This window comes from Symphalangus syndactylus, chromosome 20 (assembly GCF_028878055.3).
Source record: "Symphalangus syndactylus isolate Jambi chromosome 20, NHGRI_mSymSyn1-v2.1_pri, whole genome shotgun sequence".
In the NCBI taxonomy this organism is placed as follows: domain Eukaryota; kingdom Metazoa; phylum Chordata; class Mammalia; order Primates; family Hylobatidae; genus Symphalangus; species Symphalangus syndactylus.
This window is the reverse complement of record NC_072442.2, coordinates 16,051,747-16,068,289: the sequence shown is the minus strand read 5'-3', so window position 1 is coordinate 16,068,289 and position 16,543 is coordinate 16,051,747. Positions and strand designations below refer to the sequence as shown.

The 16,543-nt window shown below is 39.4% G+C and overlaps 1 protein-coding gene across 12 annotated transcripts in view; it reads left to right on the top strand.

Annotated features, from left to right (window-relative positions):
- TRIM37 (tripartite motif containing 37) overlaps nt 1-16,543 on the top strand; it is a 117,350-nt gene that overhangs the window by 46,025 nt on the left and 54,782 nt on the right. For all 12 annotated transcript variants that reach the window (XM_055258546.2, XM_063628500.1, XM_063628501.1 and 9 more), the window contains 5 exons: nt 1,156-1,232; nt 5,186-5,365; nt 10,405-10,519; nt 12,373-12,588; nt 13,940-14,076. In XM_055258546.2, the coding sequence (XP_055114521.1) occupies nt 1,156-1,232; nt 5,186-5,365; nt 10,405-10,519; nt 12,373-12,588; nt 13,940-14,076 (725 nt within the window). The remainder of the gene's footprint in view (nt 1-1,155; nt 1,233-5,185; nt 5,366-10,404; nt 10,520-12,372; nt 12,589-13,939; nt 14,077-16,543) is intronic.

Sequence of the window (16,543 nt, the reverse complement as noted above, 5' to 3'; positions counted from 1 at the left end):
TCCTTGGCTCATATTTTCTTTCATTGGGTATCTTCAACATGCAATTCCATTTTCTTTAGGAAAAGTCTGATAATCAACTAATTTTCTTTACCTTTAAAGATGTTTGGTGATATTACCTAGATGCTAAATAATCTTTGAGTCCAGTAATTTACTATTACACATTTTAGTCCTCCTGGGTTAGTATTCTCAGTTACACATTGAAGTCTTTCAATATGTAGTTTCGGATTATTTTCTTTTTTAGAAAAGTTTTGTATAATGGGATTATACAATAATATATAACCTTTTATGTCTGGCTTTATTCACCTAGCTGATGAGTCATTTATTCATTGATATCTATTGAGTGATTATCATGTCGAACCTCAAAAGTTGCCTCAGGTCCTTTCAAGCAAGGTAGACTAAAAACGAAGGGGTTAATAGTACTTGTACCTCTCTGTAGTCATATCCCAGTAGACACTGGAGATGTATAAGGATCTCTGTTCTCAGCCTTCACTGTCTCGTTGGGGGAACAGATGTTTAAACAAGTAGTTATAATAAATGTGATTCTTTTAAAACATAGACACCTGAAGTACTAGGGAAATACATAGGAAGTAATTCTCTTTTTTTAAAAGAGTCTTGCCAAATTAAACAAAAAGGGTGGGAGCAATTATCTTTATAAAAATAAAATCTATAGTAGAGATTTAAACAACTTCTCAATCTCTAGACAGAATCTTCTATGGAATTCTAATATTAAAATCATATAGAAATTATATTTAATTACTTTCAGCATAGGGTATTACCTTTTTGTATGTTGGTCTTAAAAATTAATTTTTGGTTTAAAATTTTTTTTTGCCTCATTTCTAATGAAATTATTTTTCCCATTAGGGTCTTGTTTTTTTGTTAAGGTTGATTTGTAAGAGTTCTATATATGTTAAAACTCTTAATCTTTCTTGTGGTTGTTGATATTTCCCTTCATTTTTGTGCCTTAATAGTTTCACTTTTTTTTAATGCACAAAAGTTTAAAGTTGTTAAGAACTCAAATCTGTTGGTATTTTTAACTATTTCTTCCATTGCTTTGAGGCTTAGAAGTACTTCTCAATCTAGATATCAGATATTATCTGCATTTTGTTGTATTGTGGCTTAATTTTTTTACACTTAAACTGATTATTCTTCTTTTAGGATGGAAATGGAGTTGTGCGAGGTTACTACTTATCTGTGTTTCTGGAACTCTCAGCTGGCTTGCCTGAAACTTCTAAGTAAGAAGTGTAATTAAATAACAACCTTAATGTGCATTTACATACATTACCCCTAGCAATTTTTGTTAATTTTTATTTTTATTAATTACTATATTGGTATGTGTGTTAAGATGTAGAATAATATGGAATTCTTGGCATCATAGGATGGTATTTTTCTAAAAACAAAATATTTTTAAGAAAACTTGTATTTGCATTTTTGGAAATCTCTTTACTATCTGGCTTAAAAGAAGACAACTGGATTCTCATGTCTGCTTTTATATTCAATTTTTTTAAAATATCATTTTGATTGAAATACATGTATGAAATCTGTCTGCAGAGTTCTACAACCGTCACCAACATCTAATTTTATAACATTCTGTTTACTCCACAAGGAATCCCTGTACTCCTTAGCAGTCACTTCCCATTCCCCCTTTCCCTCAGTCCCTGAGAACCACAAATGTACTTTTTGTCAAGGAGGAATATTTTTTAAAGTGGTTTTAGATAATTGTGGATCTTCTTTGATATTACATCCAAACTGAACAAGTGGTAGGTTGTTAAATGTTGTTTACAATGTGGGATCTGGAATCATATTAATGATTTTTTTTTTAACTCTGTTACATGAAATCTGTTAGTTTGGTGTGGAATGTCTGCTTTCAGCTAACATAAAGCAAGAGGGATGAGATCTACCCATTTTCCTGCAACAATAAAAAAAAAAGACCTCATGAAACAACATTTTCTAGACACTGGACAGGTAGTAACAAATGAAAGCAGTCCCTGAGAGATGAGAAACACAAACTAGCTCGGTGATTTCTCCAGCTTACAGCCTTGAGAGAGTTTTCAGGCTGCACAGGGAGGAGCTGGGACTGAGGGAGAATCTCGCAGACTTGGTTAAGGGGATAGTGCTGAGAGTCTAGAAAGGACAGTGCAGCTAGAGCGCATTGGACAAAATACCAGAGAGGAGAAAGCTGCAGAGACTGAAGTCTAGAGATCCGTAATGGGTTCCCCTTGAGTATTCAGCAGAGTACTTCTCAGGGCATATGTCTGAGGAAACTACCTGAGATTGGGGAAGAACTGCTTGACAGGATTAGAGGGAATAGTGAGTGCCTGCTGTTCACACGGGGCTAGGAACTGTGTCTGTTGCAACCAGCCATGGTGGAGAAATTCATAATTCATGGGTCATTGGGTATAATGCTAAGGAAGTTTTTGCCTTGATAGCAGAAATTAGCCCTAGACTGAACACTGCTCTGGACCCACCTAACAAAAGTAAGACCTGAAAGGATCAAATTGTTTTCAAGTAACTTAACTGCATCCCAGAAGGAAGCTCAAGAAAATGTATAAGGTTGCTGAAGTATCTAACATCCAACAGAGTAAAATTCAGTGTCTTGTGTTCAGTCAAAGTTTAATATGCCAGACTGGCTGGCTCATACCTGTAATCCCAGCACTTTGGGAGGCCAAGACGGGAGGATTGCTTGAGACCAGGAATTTGAGACCAGCCTGGGCAATATGGTGAGACCCTGCACACGTCTCAGCTACTCAGGAGGCTGAGGCAGGAGGATTGCTTGAGCCCAGGAAGTCAAGGTTGCGATGAGCTGTGTCTGCACCACTGCACTCCAGCCTGAATGACAGAGTGAGACCCTGTCTCCATTTATTTATTTACTTAATGTATTTTGAGTCTCACTTTATCACCCAGCTTGGAGTACAGTGGCATGATCTCAGCTCACTGCAACCTCTGCCTCGCAGGTTCAAGCAATTCTTCTGCCTCAGCCTCCCAAAATAGCTGGGATTACAGGCATGCATCACCACGCGCAGCCAATTTTTGTATTTTTATTAGAAACAGGGTTTCACCATATTGGCCAGGCTGGTCTTGAACTCCTGACCTCAGGTGATCCACCCACCTCAGCCTCCCAAAGTGCTGGGATTACAGATGTGAGCCACTGTGCCTGGTTAAGAATTCTTTATATATTTTGGATACTAAACCTTTATTAGACATATGATTTGCAAATAGTTTCTCCCATTTGGTAGGTTGTCTTTTCACTTTCTTGATAATGTGCATTAATGCACAAAAGTTTATAGACTGTATCTTCTTTGTCTTTTTGTAAACCTGAAAATTTTATAAGATTGGATATATAAATTAGAATATATTGGCTTTCCCAATGTATACTTCTTTTCTTTTTGAGATAGGGTCTTGCTGTGTCACTGAGGCTGGAGCACAGTGGCACAATTATGGCTCACTGCAGCCTCAACCTCCTGGGCCCAGGTGATCCTCCTGTCTCAGTCTCCCAAGTAGCTGGGACTACAGGAATGCACTACCATACCCAGCTAATTTTTTTGTTTTTTTGTTTTTATAGATGGGGTTTCGCCATGTTGCCCCGGCTGGTCTCAGACTCCTGGGCTCAGGCGATCTGCCCACCTCGGCCTCCTGAAGTGCTGGGATTACAGGTGTTAGCCACTGTGTCCAGCCTACTTATTTTCTTTTTCCTTTTTCTTTCCTTTTTAACTTTTACTTTAGGTTTGGTGTTACGTATGAAGGTTTGTTACATAGGTAAACTCATGTCATGGGGGTTCATTGTACAGATTATTTCATCACCCGGGAATTAAGCCCAGTACCCAATAGTTGCCTTTTCTGCTCCTCTCCTTTTTCCCACCCTCTGCCCTCAACTATACCCCAGTGTCTGTTATTTCTTTCTTTGTGTTCATAAGTTCTCATCATTTAGCTCCCACAATATAAGTGAGAACATGTGGTGTTTGGTTTTCTGTTCCTGCGTTAGTTTGCTGAGGATAATAGCCTCCAGCTCCATCCATCCATGTTGCACAAAAAACATAATCTCATTCTTTTTTATGGTTGCATACTTATTTTCTATTAGGAAATTTTATAGCCTTTGATTTTCTGAATACACAGTAATTTGTTTTCTTATCACTTGTACTGGAAAAATACAGTAGAGTATTTCAAAATTTATATTTTAAAATTGCAAGGTGATAAACCTCAAAGGATAAAGAAATAATATTTATGTATGAGGAAACATATGTAGTGAATATATGGAAGAAATATTGCATTAGTAAAACAAAAGCAACTTTGAATTACTTGTTTATTCAAAATTTATTTATTTTTTGAGGTGTTGTTTTATACCTGATATATTGGTAAACATCTTTACGAGGAAAAAAGGACCTAGTGCCATTCATGTTTTGGTAGTTCGTTCAAAATACTGCTGTTTTGGCTGGGCGCGGTGGCTCACGCCCGTAATCCCAGTCCTTTGCGATGCCAAGGAGGATGGATCATCTGAGGTCAGGAGTTTGATACTAGCCTGGCCAACATGAAACCCTGTCTCTACTAAAAATACAAAAAATTAGCTGGGCGCGGTGGCGTGCACCTGTAATCTCAGCTACTTGGTAGGCTGAGGCAGGAGTATCACTTGAACTAGGGGGTAGAGGTTGCAGTGAGCTGAGACCCCGCCACTGCCCTCTAGCCTGGGCGACAGAGTGAGACTCCATCTCAAAAAAAAAAAAAAAAAAAATACTGCTCTTTTTCTGGCCGGGCATGGTGGCTCACGCCTGTAATCCCAGCACACTGGGAGGCCAAGGTGGGTGGATCACCTGAGGTCAGGAGTTCGAGACTAGCCTGGCCAACATGAACCCCCGTCTCTACTAAAAATACAAAATTAGCCAAGCATGGTACACCCCTGTAATCCCAGCTACTCTGTAGGCCGAGGCAGGAGAATCACTTGAACCTGGAGTCAGAGGATGCAGTGAGCTGAAATTGCACCACTGCACTCCAGCCTGGGCAACAAGAGTGAAACTCCATCTCAAAAAAATAAAAAAAAAAAACCCAAAATACTGCTGTTTTTATAAATGATAAAAAAAATGTAACTGCATATATCAATAAGATTTCTTCTCAGGTAATTACTTAGTGACCTTAATGTTTAGATGAGTTTGTCTTTTACTTAACTGTATAGTAATGGTCTGTTTTTCAATTTTAGATATGAATATCGTGTAGAGATGGTTCACCAATCCTGTAATGATCCTACAAAAAATATCATTCGAGAATTTGCATCTGACTTTGAAGTTGGAGAATGCTGGGGCTATAATAGATTTTTCCGTTTGGACTTACTTGCAAATGAAGGATACTTGAATCCACAAAATGATACAGTGATTTTAAGGTAATAGGAAAAATTTGATGTTGTGGTTTTTATTGTGGGTAAATAATATCATCAGAACTATATTTCAAAGATCATTTGGTTAACAAAGATGAATATTGAAATTCATACTAACTATAACCTTATCACTTTCTTAACTGTTTTATTTAAGTGGATAATAATAAAAAATTTGTAGTCAAAAAGTCAAACATTTTTTTTGACATCTAGTTAGCAATTCCATTAAAGATAAGCTGGGTGCAGTTGTGCGCCGGTGTTTCCATCTACTATGGAGGCTGAGATGGGAGGATGGCTTGGGCCCAGGAGTTTGAGACCAGCTTAGGAAACATTATGAGACCCCCATCTTTTTAAAAAGAAAAAAAAAAGTTGGGGGGGGTGGGAAACTACAATTTCCAGTAAATATAGTAATGTTCCATCTATCTGTTGAACTTCTAGTGACCTCACCATTTGGAAATCTAAGAATAGTGAGGGATAAAGTGCTGATTTTTTTCACTTCACAGTGCATATTATATTTGAGTGACTGGTTTTACAACTTAATTTTATAAAGCAACTATCAGTTCTTTGTAAATAACAGCAAATTAAAAGTAGAAGAATCAAGATGAAAGTTGATGAAAATCAGCAATTTTCTACTTTTTTCTTAAACTTTTATTTTAGTTTGGGGTACATGTGTAGGTTTGTTATACAGGTAAACTCACATCATGGTGATTTGGTGTACGGATTATTTCATCACCCATATACTAAGCCTAGTACCCAATAGTTATTTTTTCTGATGCTCTCCCTCCTCCCACCCTCCACCCTCAAGTAGGCCCCAGTGTCTGTTGTTTCCCCTTGTTATATCCTTGAGTTCTCATCATTTAGCTCCTTTTTTTTTTTTTGGAGATGGAGTCTCCCTCTGTCGCCCAGAGGTGACATCTCGGCTCACTGCAAGCTCTGCCTCCTGGATTCACACCATTCTCCTGCCTCAGCCCTCCGAGTAGCTGGGACTACAGGTGCCTGCCACTGCATCTGGCTAATTTTGTTTTTGTATTTTTAGTAGAGATGGGGTTTCACCGTGTTAGCCAGGATGGTCTCGATCTCCTGACCTCTTGAGCCGCCTGCCTCAGCCTCCAAAGTGCTGGGATTACAGGCCTCAGCCACCGTGCCCAGCCCATTTAGTTCTTAAATAATAAATGAGAACATGTGGTATTTGGGAAAACCATCAAATTTTTTTTTTTTTTTTTTTTTTTTTGAGACGGAGTTTCTCTCTAGTTGCCCAGGCTGGAGTGCAATGGTGTGATCTTGGTCCCTGCAACCTTTGCCTCCCAGGTTCAAGTGATTCTCCTGCCTCAGCCTCCTGAGTAGATGGGATTGCAGGCATGCGCCATTACGCCCAGCTAATTTTGTACTTTTAGTAGGGATGGGGTTTCTCCGTGTTGATCAGGCTGGTTTTGAACTCCCTACCTCAGGTGATCCACCCACCTTGGCCTCCCAAAGTGCTGGGATTATAGGCGTGAGCGACCACGTCTGGCCAAAACCATCAATTTTTATTGTTGGTTGTTGGTGTAGTATTTACAAGAAAGGATAGAACATAAATACTGACTAAAACAACAGCCCTATTTAGCCAGGCGTGGTGGCTCACGCCTGTAATCCCAGCACTTTGGGAGGCTGAAGCAGGCAGATCTCCTGGGGTCAGGAGTTTGAGACCAGCCTGGCCAATATGGTGAAATCCTATCTCTACTAAAAATACAAAAATTAGCCGGGCTGTGGTGGCACACGCTTGTAATCCCAGCTACTCAGGAGGCCAAAGCAGGAGAATCGCCTGAACCCAGCGGGTGGAGGTTGCAGTGAACCGAGATTATGCCACTGCACCCCAGCCTGGGTGACATATCAAGACCCTATCTCAAAAATAATAATAAAGTAACTAAAAACAATAGCCCTGTTTAACGTGGGGTAGTCTTTACAGGTCAGAAGTTTTTGGGCATTGGCTGGGCGCCGTGGCTCACGCCTGTAATCCCAGCACTTTGGGAGGCTGAGGTGGGTGGATCACTGAGGTCAGGAGTTCAAGATCAGCCTGGGCAACATGGTGAAACCCCATCTCTACTAAAAAATACAAAAATTAGCGGGCACTTGTGGTGGTGGCGGGCACTTGTAATCCCAGCCACTTGGGAAGCTGAGGCAGTTGAATCGCTTGAGTCCAGGAGGCAGATGTTGCAGTGAGCCGAGAGTTCACCAGTGCACTCCAGCCTGGGCGACAAGAGTGAAACTCCATCTTAAAAAAACAAACAAAAAAGGTTTTTGGGTATCATTACATGATGTTATAATTTGATGATCAAAATGAGAACTTGAATATTTAAAAAAAGAGATTAAAATATGTTCTGAACTGAGAAGTTTCAGAGTATTTAACAGTTTAAAAATTCTCATCACAACGATTTTAAACATTTTTTTCTTGAGAGTGATTTAATGTACTCCTGAATTTCCCTTATTTGGAGCTCTTTGTTCTTGAGCATACTGGACAGATGAGTTGCTATCATATCAGCATTTACTCTTACGTGTTTTCTGTAGCTTTTCTGGAAGTATAAAGAAGTTTAACAAGGGAAATGATTTTCAGTGTAGGGAAAAAGATATGTTTTTGTTATTGTTTTGTTTAGAGTCAGTGTCTTGCTATATTGCCCAGTAGTCTAGAATTCTTGGGCTCAAGTGATCTCCTGCCTCAACTTCCCAAGTAGGTGGGATTACAGCTGCATGCCACTGTGCCTGGAATCATGTTTTTTGAGGGGAGGGATTATTTTAGTTATCTTCGTATAGCTTTTGAGACTTCTGGGGTTTAACTATTCACCAAGAGAAATAATTTATTGCTATTTCATGCTTCAGCCATAGAGAGAATTACAAAATTATTCAAACATCAATTTTACCAACCTATAAAAGACCCATTTTCTTATAGCACTAGTTTCATCCTTATTAGCGTTATTTATTAGTACAGAAACAAATTCCTGTTATGACATCATTTTTTTTTTAAGCAACATTGAGTCTGTACCATATGCCTGACACTGAGTTGCTAATAAGAAAAATATAGACATGGTTTTTGTCCACAGGGAACTCAAGATGAAATTGGCAGATAAAAACAGAATTTACTACTCTCTTATTATAAAATAATGCTATAGTAGCACCATAAGTAAATTGCTATGAAGTTCTTGGATGGGGGCTTCTCATTATCCTATTATATTTATTTATTTAATGAGACATTGCTCAAACTTTAAACCTTTTAGTTCAAGATTCTGGTGGAATTTTATATGTATTTATTAGAAAGTTATTTAAGGCTTTTCTATAACTACGAATGTATATTTCATTCTTTCATTAAAACAGAAAGTTAAGACATTTTACCTGCTGCTTGGTTTTGTTTTAATGGCAAAATATTAGAACTAATGTGCAGGGTTAACCAGTGGTTTAAATCATTCAAAGAAAATAATAGTGTTTAGATGGTCTTACTTTAATGTCTTACCAGTGGGTACTTTCTAGACTGTGAATCGTCTCTGCTCAGTTGAGTGAATCATCTCTACTCGGTTCAGTTCAGAACATACTTTAATCTCTTGATTTGATTTGATTTATTTGATTTGATTTGATTTTTTGAGACGGAGTTTCGCTCTGTTGCCCAGGCTGGAGTGCAGTGGTGCGATCTTGGCTCACTGCCACCTTTGCCTCCCAGATTCAAGCGATTCTCCTGCCTCAGCCTCCTGAGTAGCTGGGGTTACAGGCGCCCGCCACCATACCTGGCTAATTTTTGTACTTTTAGTAGAGACGGGGTTTCACCATGTTGGCCAGGCTGGTCTCGAACTCCTGACCTCAGGTGATCTGCCCACCTTGGCCTCCCAAAGTGCTAGGATTACAGGTGTGAGCCACTGTGCCCGACCAATCTCTGTCTCTTTTTTTTTAAATACTCAAGTTCTCATTTTGATCATCCGATTATAACATATAATGATGCCCAAAAACTTCTGACCTATAAAGACTATCCCAACATTAAATAGGACTGTTGTTTTATAGTCAGTGTTTATGTTCTGTCCTTTCTTGAATTAGTATTCTTGACTAAAACTAGATATCTACTGCCAGATAACTGTTAAATGGTCAGTAGGTTCTTACACTAAATTGTAAAATCCTAGAAAAAAATGAACAGCTAACGTTGTGTAGCCAGGTAAAAGGGCTGGAAGGAATGAGAGAGATGTAGATGTCCAAATTAGTCTTGCCTTGTGGTTTTTCCTTTCTTCAAAAACACCTTCACACATGCACTGCAATTTTTTCCACTGTAAATATAGTCACGTTAGGCTATGTAACAAAGGTAGAGGTTTGTTTGCTTTAGTATTAGTTTTTTTTAAATTAAAACAACTCTGGATAGGTTAAGATTCTGTCATTTATATATTAATATGATTTTATGTAGGTGCAGTACTTTTTTTCCTAACCTAAGCTGAAATAATGCCATATTGTAATAAGGGCAGTTTTGATTGCTATCTTGAAGGGTTCAGGATGTAGTTTATTTAGAGCATGTAACTCCTTGGGGGACAGTAAAGCAATCCTGGGTGGTTGACCCAGGAAGTGATTTTTTTCTGAGGGGCAGGAAATATGGGAACATGAGATGGAATAGAGAAATATAAAGAGCAGCACTTAAAACTTTGTATTTTGCTAGGGCCTGATTTAGGGAAGAAAGGGATAAGAGTTATCTTCCTCCTTATAGGAGGAAATTGCATAGTATATGGCTCTCTTCTTCCCTACTCACGCTCATCATTGTATTTTAGTTACATTATTATAATAAATATGCCTTAGTAGGTTAGTTTGGGAAGCTTAACTACAATGTACAATGTTATTTCTTTAGAAAGGTAGTTTGAGGACAACTGGCTTTTCAGAACCTTGTGTCATAATCTGTGGACTACATCTATAAACAACAAATACTAACAGCTCTAAGTTTATGTGAATTTTGGCCTTATAATCAAGTTAACCCAAATTGCAGAATTCAATGCTAGACTGATAATATTTTACCATTTGAATTTTTTTTTTTAATGTGGCACGATTCTTTTAAGGTTTCAGGTACGTTCACCAACTTTCTTTCAAAAATCCCGGGACCAGCATTGGTACATTACTCAGTTGGAAGCTGCACAGACTAGTTATATCCAACAAATAAACAACCTTAAAGAGGTAAGGAAATATCTATTTCTGTTTTAGTGTTTCCTGTTGTCCTTTTGGCTTGTTATATTTGTAATTAGATTTTATATATTTATTGCTATTTGTAATGTTGTAATTTGTAATTAGAAAAAAAATCTAGTTATCTTATTCCTCATCCTTACCAGTTCTGCAGTGTCCAGTTTAGTAGCCACTAGCCACATATGGCTATGTAAATTTTTATTTTACTTTATTTATTTCTTTATTTTTATTTTATTTTATTTTATTTTTTTTGAGATGGAGTCTCGCTCTGTTGCCCAGGCTGGAGTGCAGTGGCGCAATCTCGGCTCACTGCACGCTCCACCTCCCAGGTTCACACCATTCTCCTGCCTCAGCCTCCCAAGTAGCTGGGACTACAGGCGCCCGCCACCACACCCAGCTAATTTTTTTGTATTTTTAGTAGAGGTGGGGTTTCACTGTGTTAGTCAGGATGGTCTCGATGTCCTGACCTCGTGATCCGCCCACCTCGGCTTCCCAAAGTGCTGGGATTACAGGCGTGAGCCACAGCACCCGGCCACTTTATTTATTTTTTTTTATTTTGGAGACAGGGTCGCACTCACTCTTGTTGCCAGGCACAATTTCTACTAACTTCAGCTTCAACTTCCCAAGCTCAGGTGATCCTCCCACCTTAGCCTCCCAGGTAGCTGGGATTACAAGCATGTGTCATGGATAGTTTTTGTATTTTTTATGGAGATGGGTTTCTCCGTGTTGCCCAAGCTGGTCTTGAACTCCTGGGCTCAAGCAGTCTGCGTGCCTTGGCCTCCCAAAGTGCTGGGATTACAGGTGTGAGCCACTGTGCCTGGTCTGTAAATTTAACGTAATTAAAATGAAAAATTTAGTTCCTTAGTTGCAGTAGCCACATTTCAAGTGCTTGCATTGGTTACTGCAAATCTAGAGGATTTCCATCATTGCATAAAGTTGTTTTGAACAGTGTGGCTGTAGTTTGAGATAAGCTCTTTGTGTTTCTGTCAGTGACTTAGTTTCTCTTCCACAAGTTGTCTTGGATTTAGAGGATTCTAGGCTATAGCGCAATTAAAAGTTGTCCCATCTTGCACTCTTACTATTGTTGAATGAGCACTGGGGAAGATTAATTGATGAATTTTTATTTTACAGTGGTAAACTAAAGAATGTTTCATTTCCCTTAGGAAGTTAGGGTGTGGCAGGAGGTTTGGAGTGCTGTAAGTCGTTAATAGGTCAGGGAGGAAAATATGAATAAATACATGCTTTCAGAGATTTTCATGTTAAATGTACTATTTGAAACTGCCTATATTCACTATACTGTTCGCTAACTGTATGTTTAGCTTAGGCTGGGTATGAAAGAAAAAGGATGAGCATGAATGGGGCAGTTTATCTTTGTCATCAATTTTTTTTATAAACAAAAGGCAGTAGAGATTCAGAGAAGTGGTTTAAGAAATGGTGCCAAGTGAGGTGGCTCATTCGTGTAATCCCAGCATGTTGGGAGGCTGAGGGCGGAGGATCATTTGAGTCCAGGGGTTCAAAACCAGCTTGAGCAACATAGCAAGATACTGTCTCTAAAAATAAATAAAAATGAAATTAGCCAAGCATGGTGGCACACACCTCCAGTCCCAGTCACTTGAGAGGCTGAGGCAGTAGGATCGCTTGAGCCCAGTAGTTCAAGGCTTGCAGTGAGCTATGATGGCACTGCTACACTTCAGCCTGGGCAACAGAGTGAGACCATTCTCAAAAAATAAATAAGGAAAGAAAGAAATGGTTTTAGGAACATCTGGATGCATTTTTTTTTCAGTTGAGACATCTTTTACTGCGCCGGTGAGCTGTGGCTAATATTTGTGCTTTTCTTGTTTTAAAAGAGACTTACTATTGAGCTGTCTCGAACTCAGAAGTCAAGAGATTTGTCACCACCAGATAACCATCTTAGCCCCCAAAATGATGATGCTCCAGAGACACGAGCTAAGAAGTCTGCATGCTCTGACATGCTTCTCGAGGGTGGTCCTACTACAGCTTCTATAAGAGAGGTCAAAGAGGATGAAGAAGATGAGGAGAAGATTCAGAATGAAGATTATCATGTAATCATGAGGCCAGTTTTAGATTTTTGTGTTTGATAAAAAAAACAGTAGAATCATGGCTTTTAACATACTATGTGCTGAAATAGTAGGCTAAAAATATTGTCCATTGATTTCCGTTAATAATGTATGTATGCCCTTATGTAAATGTTAATAAGTCAGAAGTTGTTGAATCCAAGCATTTCAAGGTTGTGAAAGAAACAATATATTGTATAAAACAAACTGTGATGTACATTTTAAAAACTAAACTACCATACATTGTGGATTTTAAAAATGTGTCCTGGCCAGGTGCGGTGGCTCACGCCTGTAATCCCAGCACTTTGGTAGGCCAAGGTGGGTGGATCACATGAGGTCAGGAGTTCGAGACCACCCTGGCCAACATGGCAAAACCTTGTCTCTACTAAAAATACAAAAATTAGCTCGGTGTGATGGTGTTTACCTGTAATCCCAGCTACTCGGGAGGCTGAGGTAGGAGAATCACTTGAACCTGGGAGGCAGAGGTTGCAGTGAGCCAAGATTGTGCCACTGCACTCCAGCCTGGGAGACAGAGGAAGACTCCATCTCAAAGAAAAAAGAAAAAAAATGGTGTTCTATTTTCATTCACCGAAACTAGTACATGCCTTATCATTACTTATGTAGGTAGAATGATTTAGGATTCGGTAGATAGCCAGGTTATATCCCAGCTAAACAACAGCCAGAATCCAGAATAGGAATTCAGGAAGTAGTTGATATTTTTACATAAGAAGGGATGCATAGACAGTTTTTTTGTAGTAATTTTTAAGATGAGAGACTTCAGTTTTAAGTTAAAATGAAGGACCCAGTGGATTGAGAGAATACACAGATTAAGTGCTTTGATAAACTAGAGATAATAGGGTTTGGAATGGAGCAGTCAGGTGAAGCAGTTAACCTTTGATAAACTGAGTTAAAGGAAGGGTGGAGTTTGCAGGTAAGGCAGTTGAAAGTTGGGGAAGTTTTTGCTTAATGGTGGGTGTTTTTTTTCTGTGCAGATAGGTGACAGTGTTAATTAATGACCTTGATAATGGTAAAATTAGGTAGAATTGAGGAGTGATGGTTTGAAACATTACTCTGTCAGGAAGCTGATGTGGAATATGTGAAGGATTCTGGTCACGCTGAGGGCCCAGCTGAAGGCGGCACGCATAAGTTAGTAAAATGATACCAGTCAGTGTGGTTGTGTGATTTTTCTCTACAGGGCTCAGCAGCTGAGGCACAGGAGCAGAAAATAGATTTTTGATAACTGTATTATTCTTTGGTGCTTGCTTTATGGGCTGGATGGGGTGATCAACTGAGTAGAAACATTTGGAATAGACATCTTGTTTTCTTGGCATTGATCTAGCACGAGCTTTCAGATGGAGATCTGGATCTGGATCTTGTTTATGAGGATGAAGTAAATCAGCTCGATGGCAGCAGTTCCTCTGCTAGTTCCACAGCAACAAGTAATACAGAAGAAAATGATATTGATGAAGAAACTATGTGAGTATCCCACTTTACTACTGTAAAGCATTTAAGTGGTAATTATTAGAAGCATATTAACTAACTCACACTTAAAAGTAGGGATATTCAGCACTTTTTTGAAAGATATGAATCAATAGCCAGTTTTCTCCCTCTAATCTCTGGGCTCTTAGCCAGTAATTTTTGTTTTTGTTTTAACTTTTAAATTTGAATTTTGAAATTATTTTATACTTAAGAAAAGTTCAGAATTCCATATTTCCTTCAAACAGATTCATTCCCTATTTTGCTTTATGTTTCTCTGTATATAATTTTTTTCTGAAACACTTGAGATTGAATATACTTCTCATTGTGTACTTTTCTAAAAACAAAGGTATTCTTATATAACTATAGAATAGTTATCAAAATCTGGAAATTAACATTGATGTAATACTGTAACCTTCTAAAAATTTGCCAGTAATGTCCTTTGTCAGGATCATGTTGCATTTAGTTGTTAAATCGATTTAGTTATCTTCAATCTGGGTTACTTTTTTAAAAATTTGTTTTTCAGCCGGGCACGGTGGCTCATGCCTGTAATCCCAGCACTTTGGGAGGCCGAGGCGGGCGGATCACGAGGTCAGGAGATCCAGACCATCCTGGCTAACACGGTGAAACCCCGTCTCTACTAAAAATACAAAAAGAAATTAGCCAAGCGTGGTGGCAGGCACCTGTAGTCCCAGCTACTTGGGAGGCTGAAGCAGGAGAATGGCGTGAACCCACAAGGCGGAGCTTGCAGTGAGCTAAGATCACGCCACTGCACTCCAGCCTGGGCGACAGAGTGAGACACTGTCTCAAAAAAAAAATTGTTTTTCATGACTAATACTTTTTGAGAAATACAGAATAGTTTATTTTGTAGAAAGTCCCTTAATTTGGATTAGTCTGAAGTTTCCTCATGATTAGATAGAGGTTACATACTTTTGGCAGGGATACTACAGAAATGATAATGTATTGTTTTCACTGCATCATACGGGAGTGGAGCATGATGTCAGTGTGTCCCATTACTTGTGGTTAATTTTGATCACTTAGTTGAGGTAGCATCTGCCAGGTTTATTCACTCCAAAATTAGTACTTTTTCCTTTATACTTAATAAGTATCTTATGTATGGGACTGTAAATACCTATTTTTCATCCTACTTTTTCCTATGAATTTTGACACCCCTTGATGAGTGTTGCTTGAACAAGGTTACTGTGTTGATTGCCAAGTGGTGTTTTTCTAATTCCTTTATTTCTTACTCATTCATTTGCAATTTAAGGAAGAGCTTTCCCTTCTGCCCTATTAATTGATGAACTAATTAATGAATTTCATTAATGTGGATAGTTTTTTTTTGAGATGGAGTCTTGCTCTGTCACCCAGGCTGGCATGCAGTGTCGTGATCTTGGCTCACTGCAACCTCCATCTCCTGGGTTCAAGTGATCCTTCCACGTCAGCTCCCAAGTAGCAAAGATTACAGGCACGCACCACCACACCTGGCTATTTTTTTGTATTTTTAGTGGAGACAGAGTTTCACCATGTTGGCCAGGCTGGTCTTGAACTCCTGACTTCAGGTGATCTGCCCACCTCAGCCTCCCAAAGTGCTGGGATTACAGGTGTGAGCCACTGCACCTGGTGATTTTTGGATTTTTAAACCAAGCTTACATTCCTGGGACACATCCCACTTGGTCATAGTGTGTAATTTTTTTTCTTTTTTCTTTTTTTTTTGAGACGGGGTCTCGCACTGTCACCTGGGCTTAAGTGCATTGGCATGATCTCGGCTCACTGCAACCTCTGCCTCCTGGGTTCAGGCGATTCTCCTGCCTCAGCCTCCCGAGTAGCTGGGATTACAGGCACCCACCACCACACCCAGCTAATTTTTTGTATTTTTAGTAGAGACGAGGTTTCACTATGTTGGCCAGGCTGGTCTCAAACACCTGACCTCGTGATCCACCTGTCTTGGCCTCCCAAAGTGCTGGAATTACAAGTGTGATCCACTTCACCCAGCTGTAATTTTTTTTTTCTTTTTTTTTCTTTGAGACGGAGTCTCGCTCTGTCGCCCAGGCTGGAGTGCAATGGCACAATATCCGCTCACTGCAAGCTCCGCCTTCTGGATTCACACCATTCTCCTGCCTCAGTCTCCTAAGTAGCTGGGACTACAGGTGCCCACCACCTCGCCTGGCTAATTTTTTTCTGTATTTTTAATAGAGATGGGGTTTCACCGTGTTAGCCAGGATGATCTCAATCTCCTGACCTCGTGATCTGCCTGCCTCGGCCTCCCAAAGTGCTGGGATTACAGGCTTGAGCCACTGCACCCAGCAATTTTTTTTTTTTTCCTAAGAGAATCTTGCTTTGTGGCCAGGCTGGAGTACGGTGGCATGATTATAGCTCCCTGTAACCTTGAACTCTGGCCTCAAGTGATCCACCTGCCTCAGCCTCCCTAGTAGCTAGGACTACTGGTGTGCATCATCACACTCGGCTC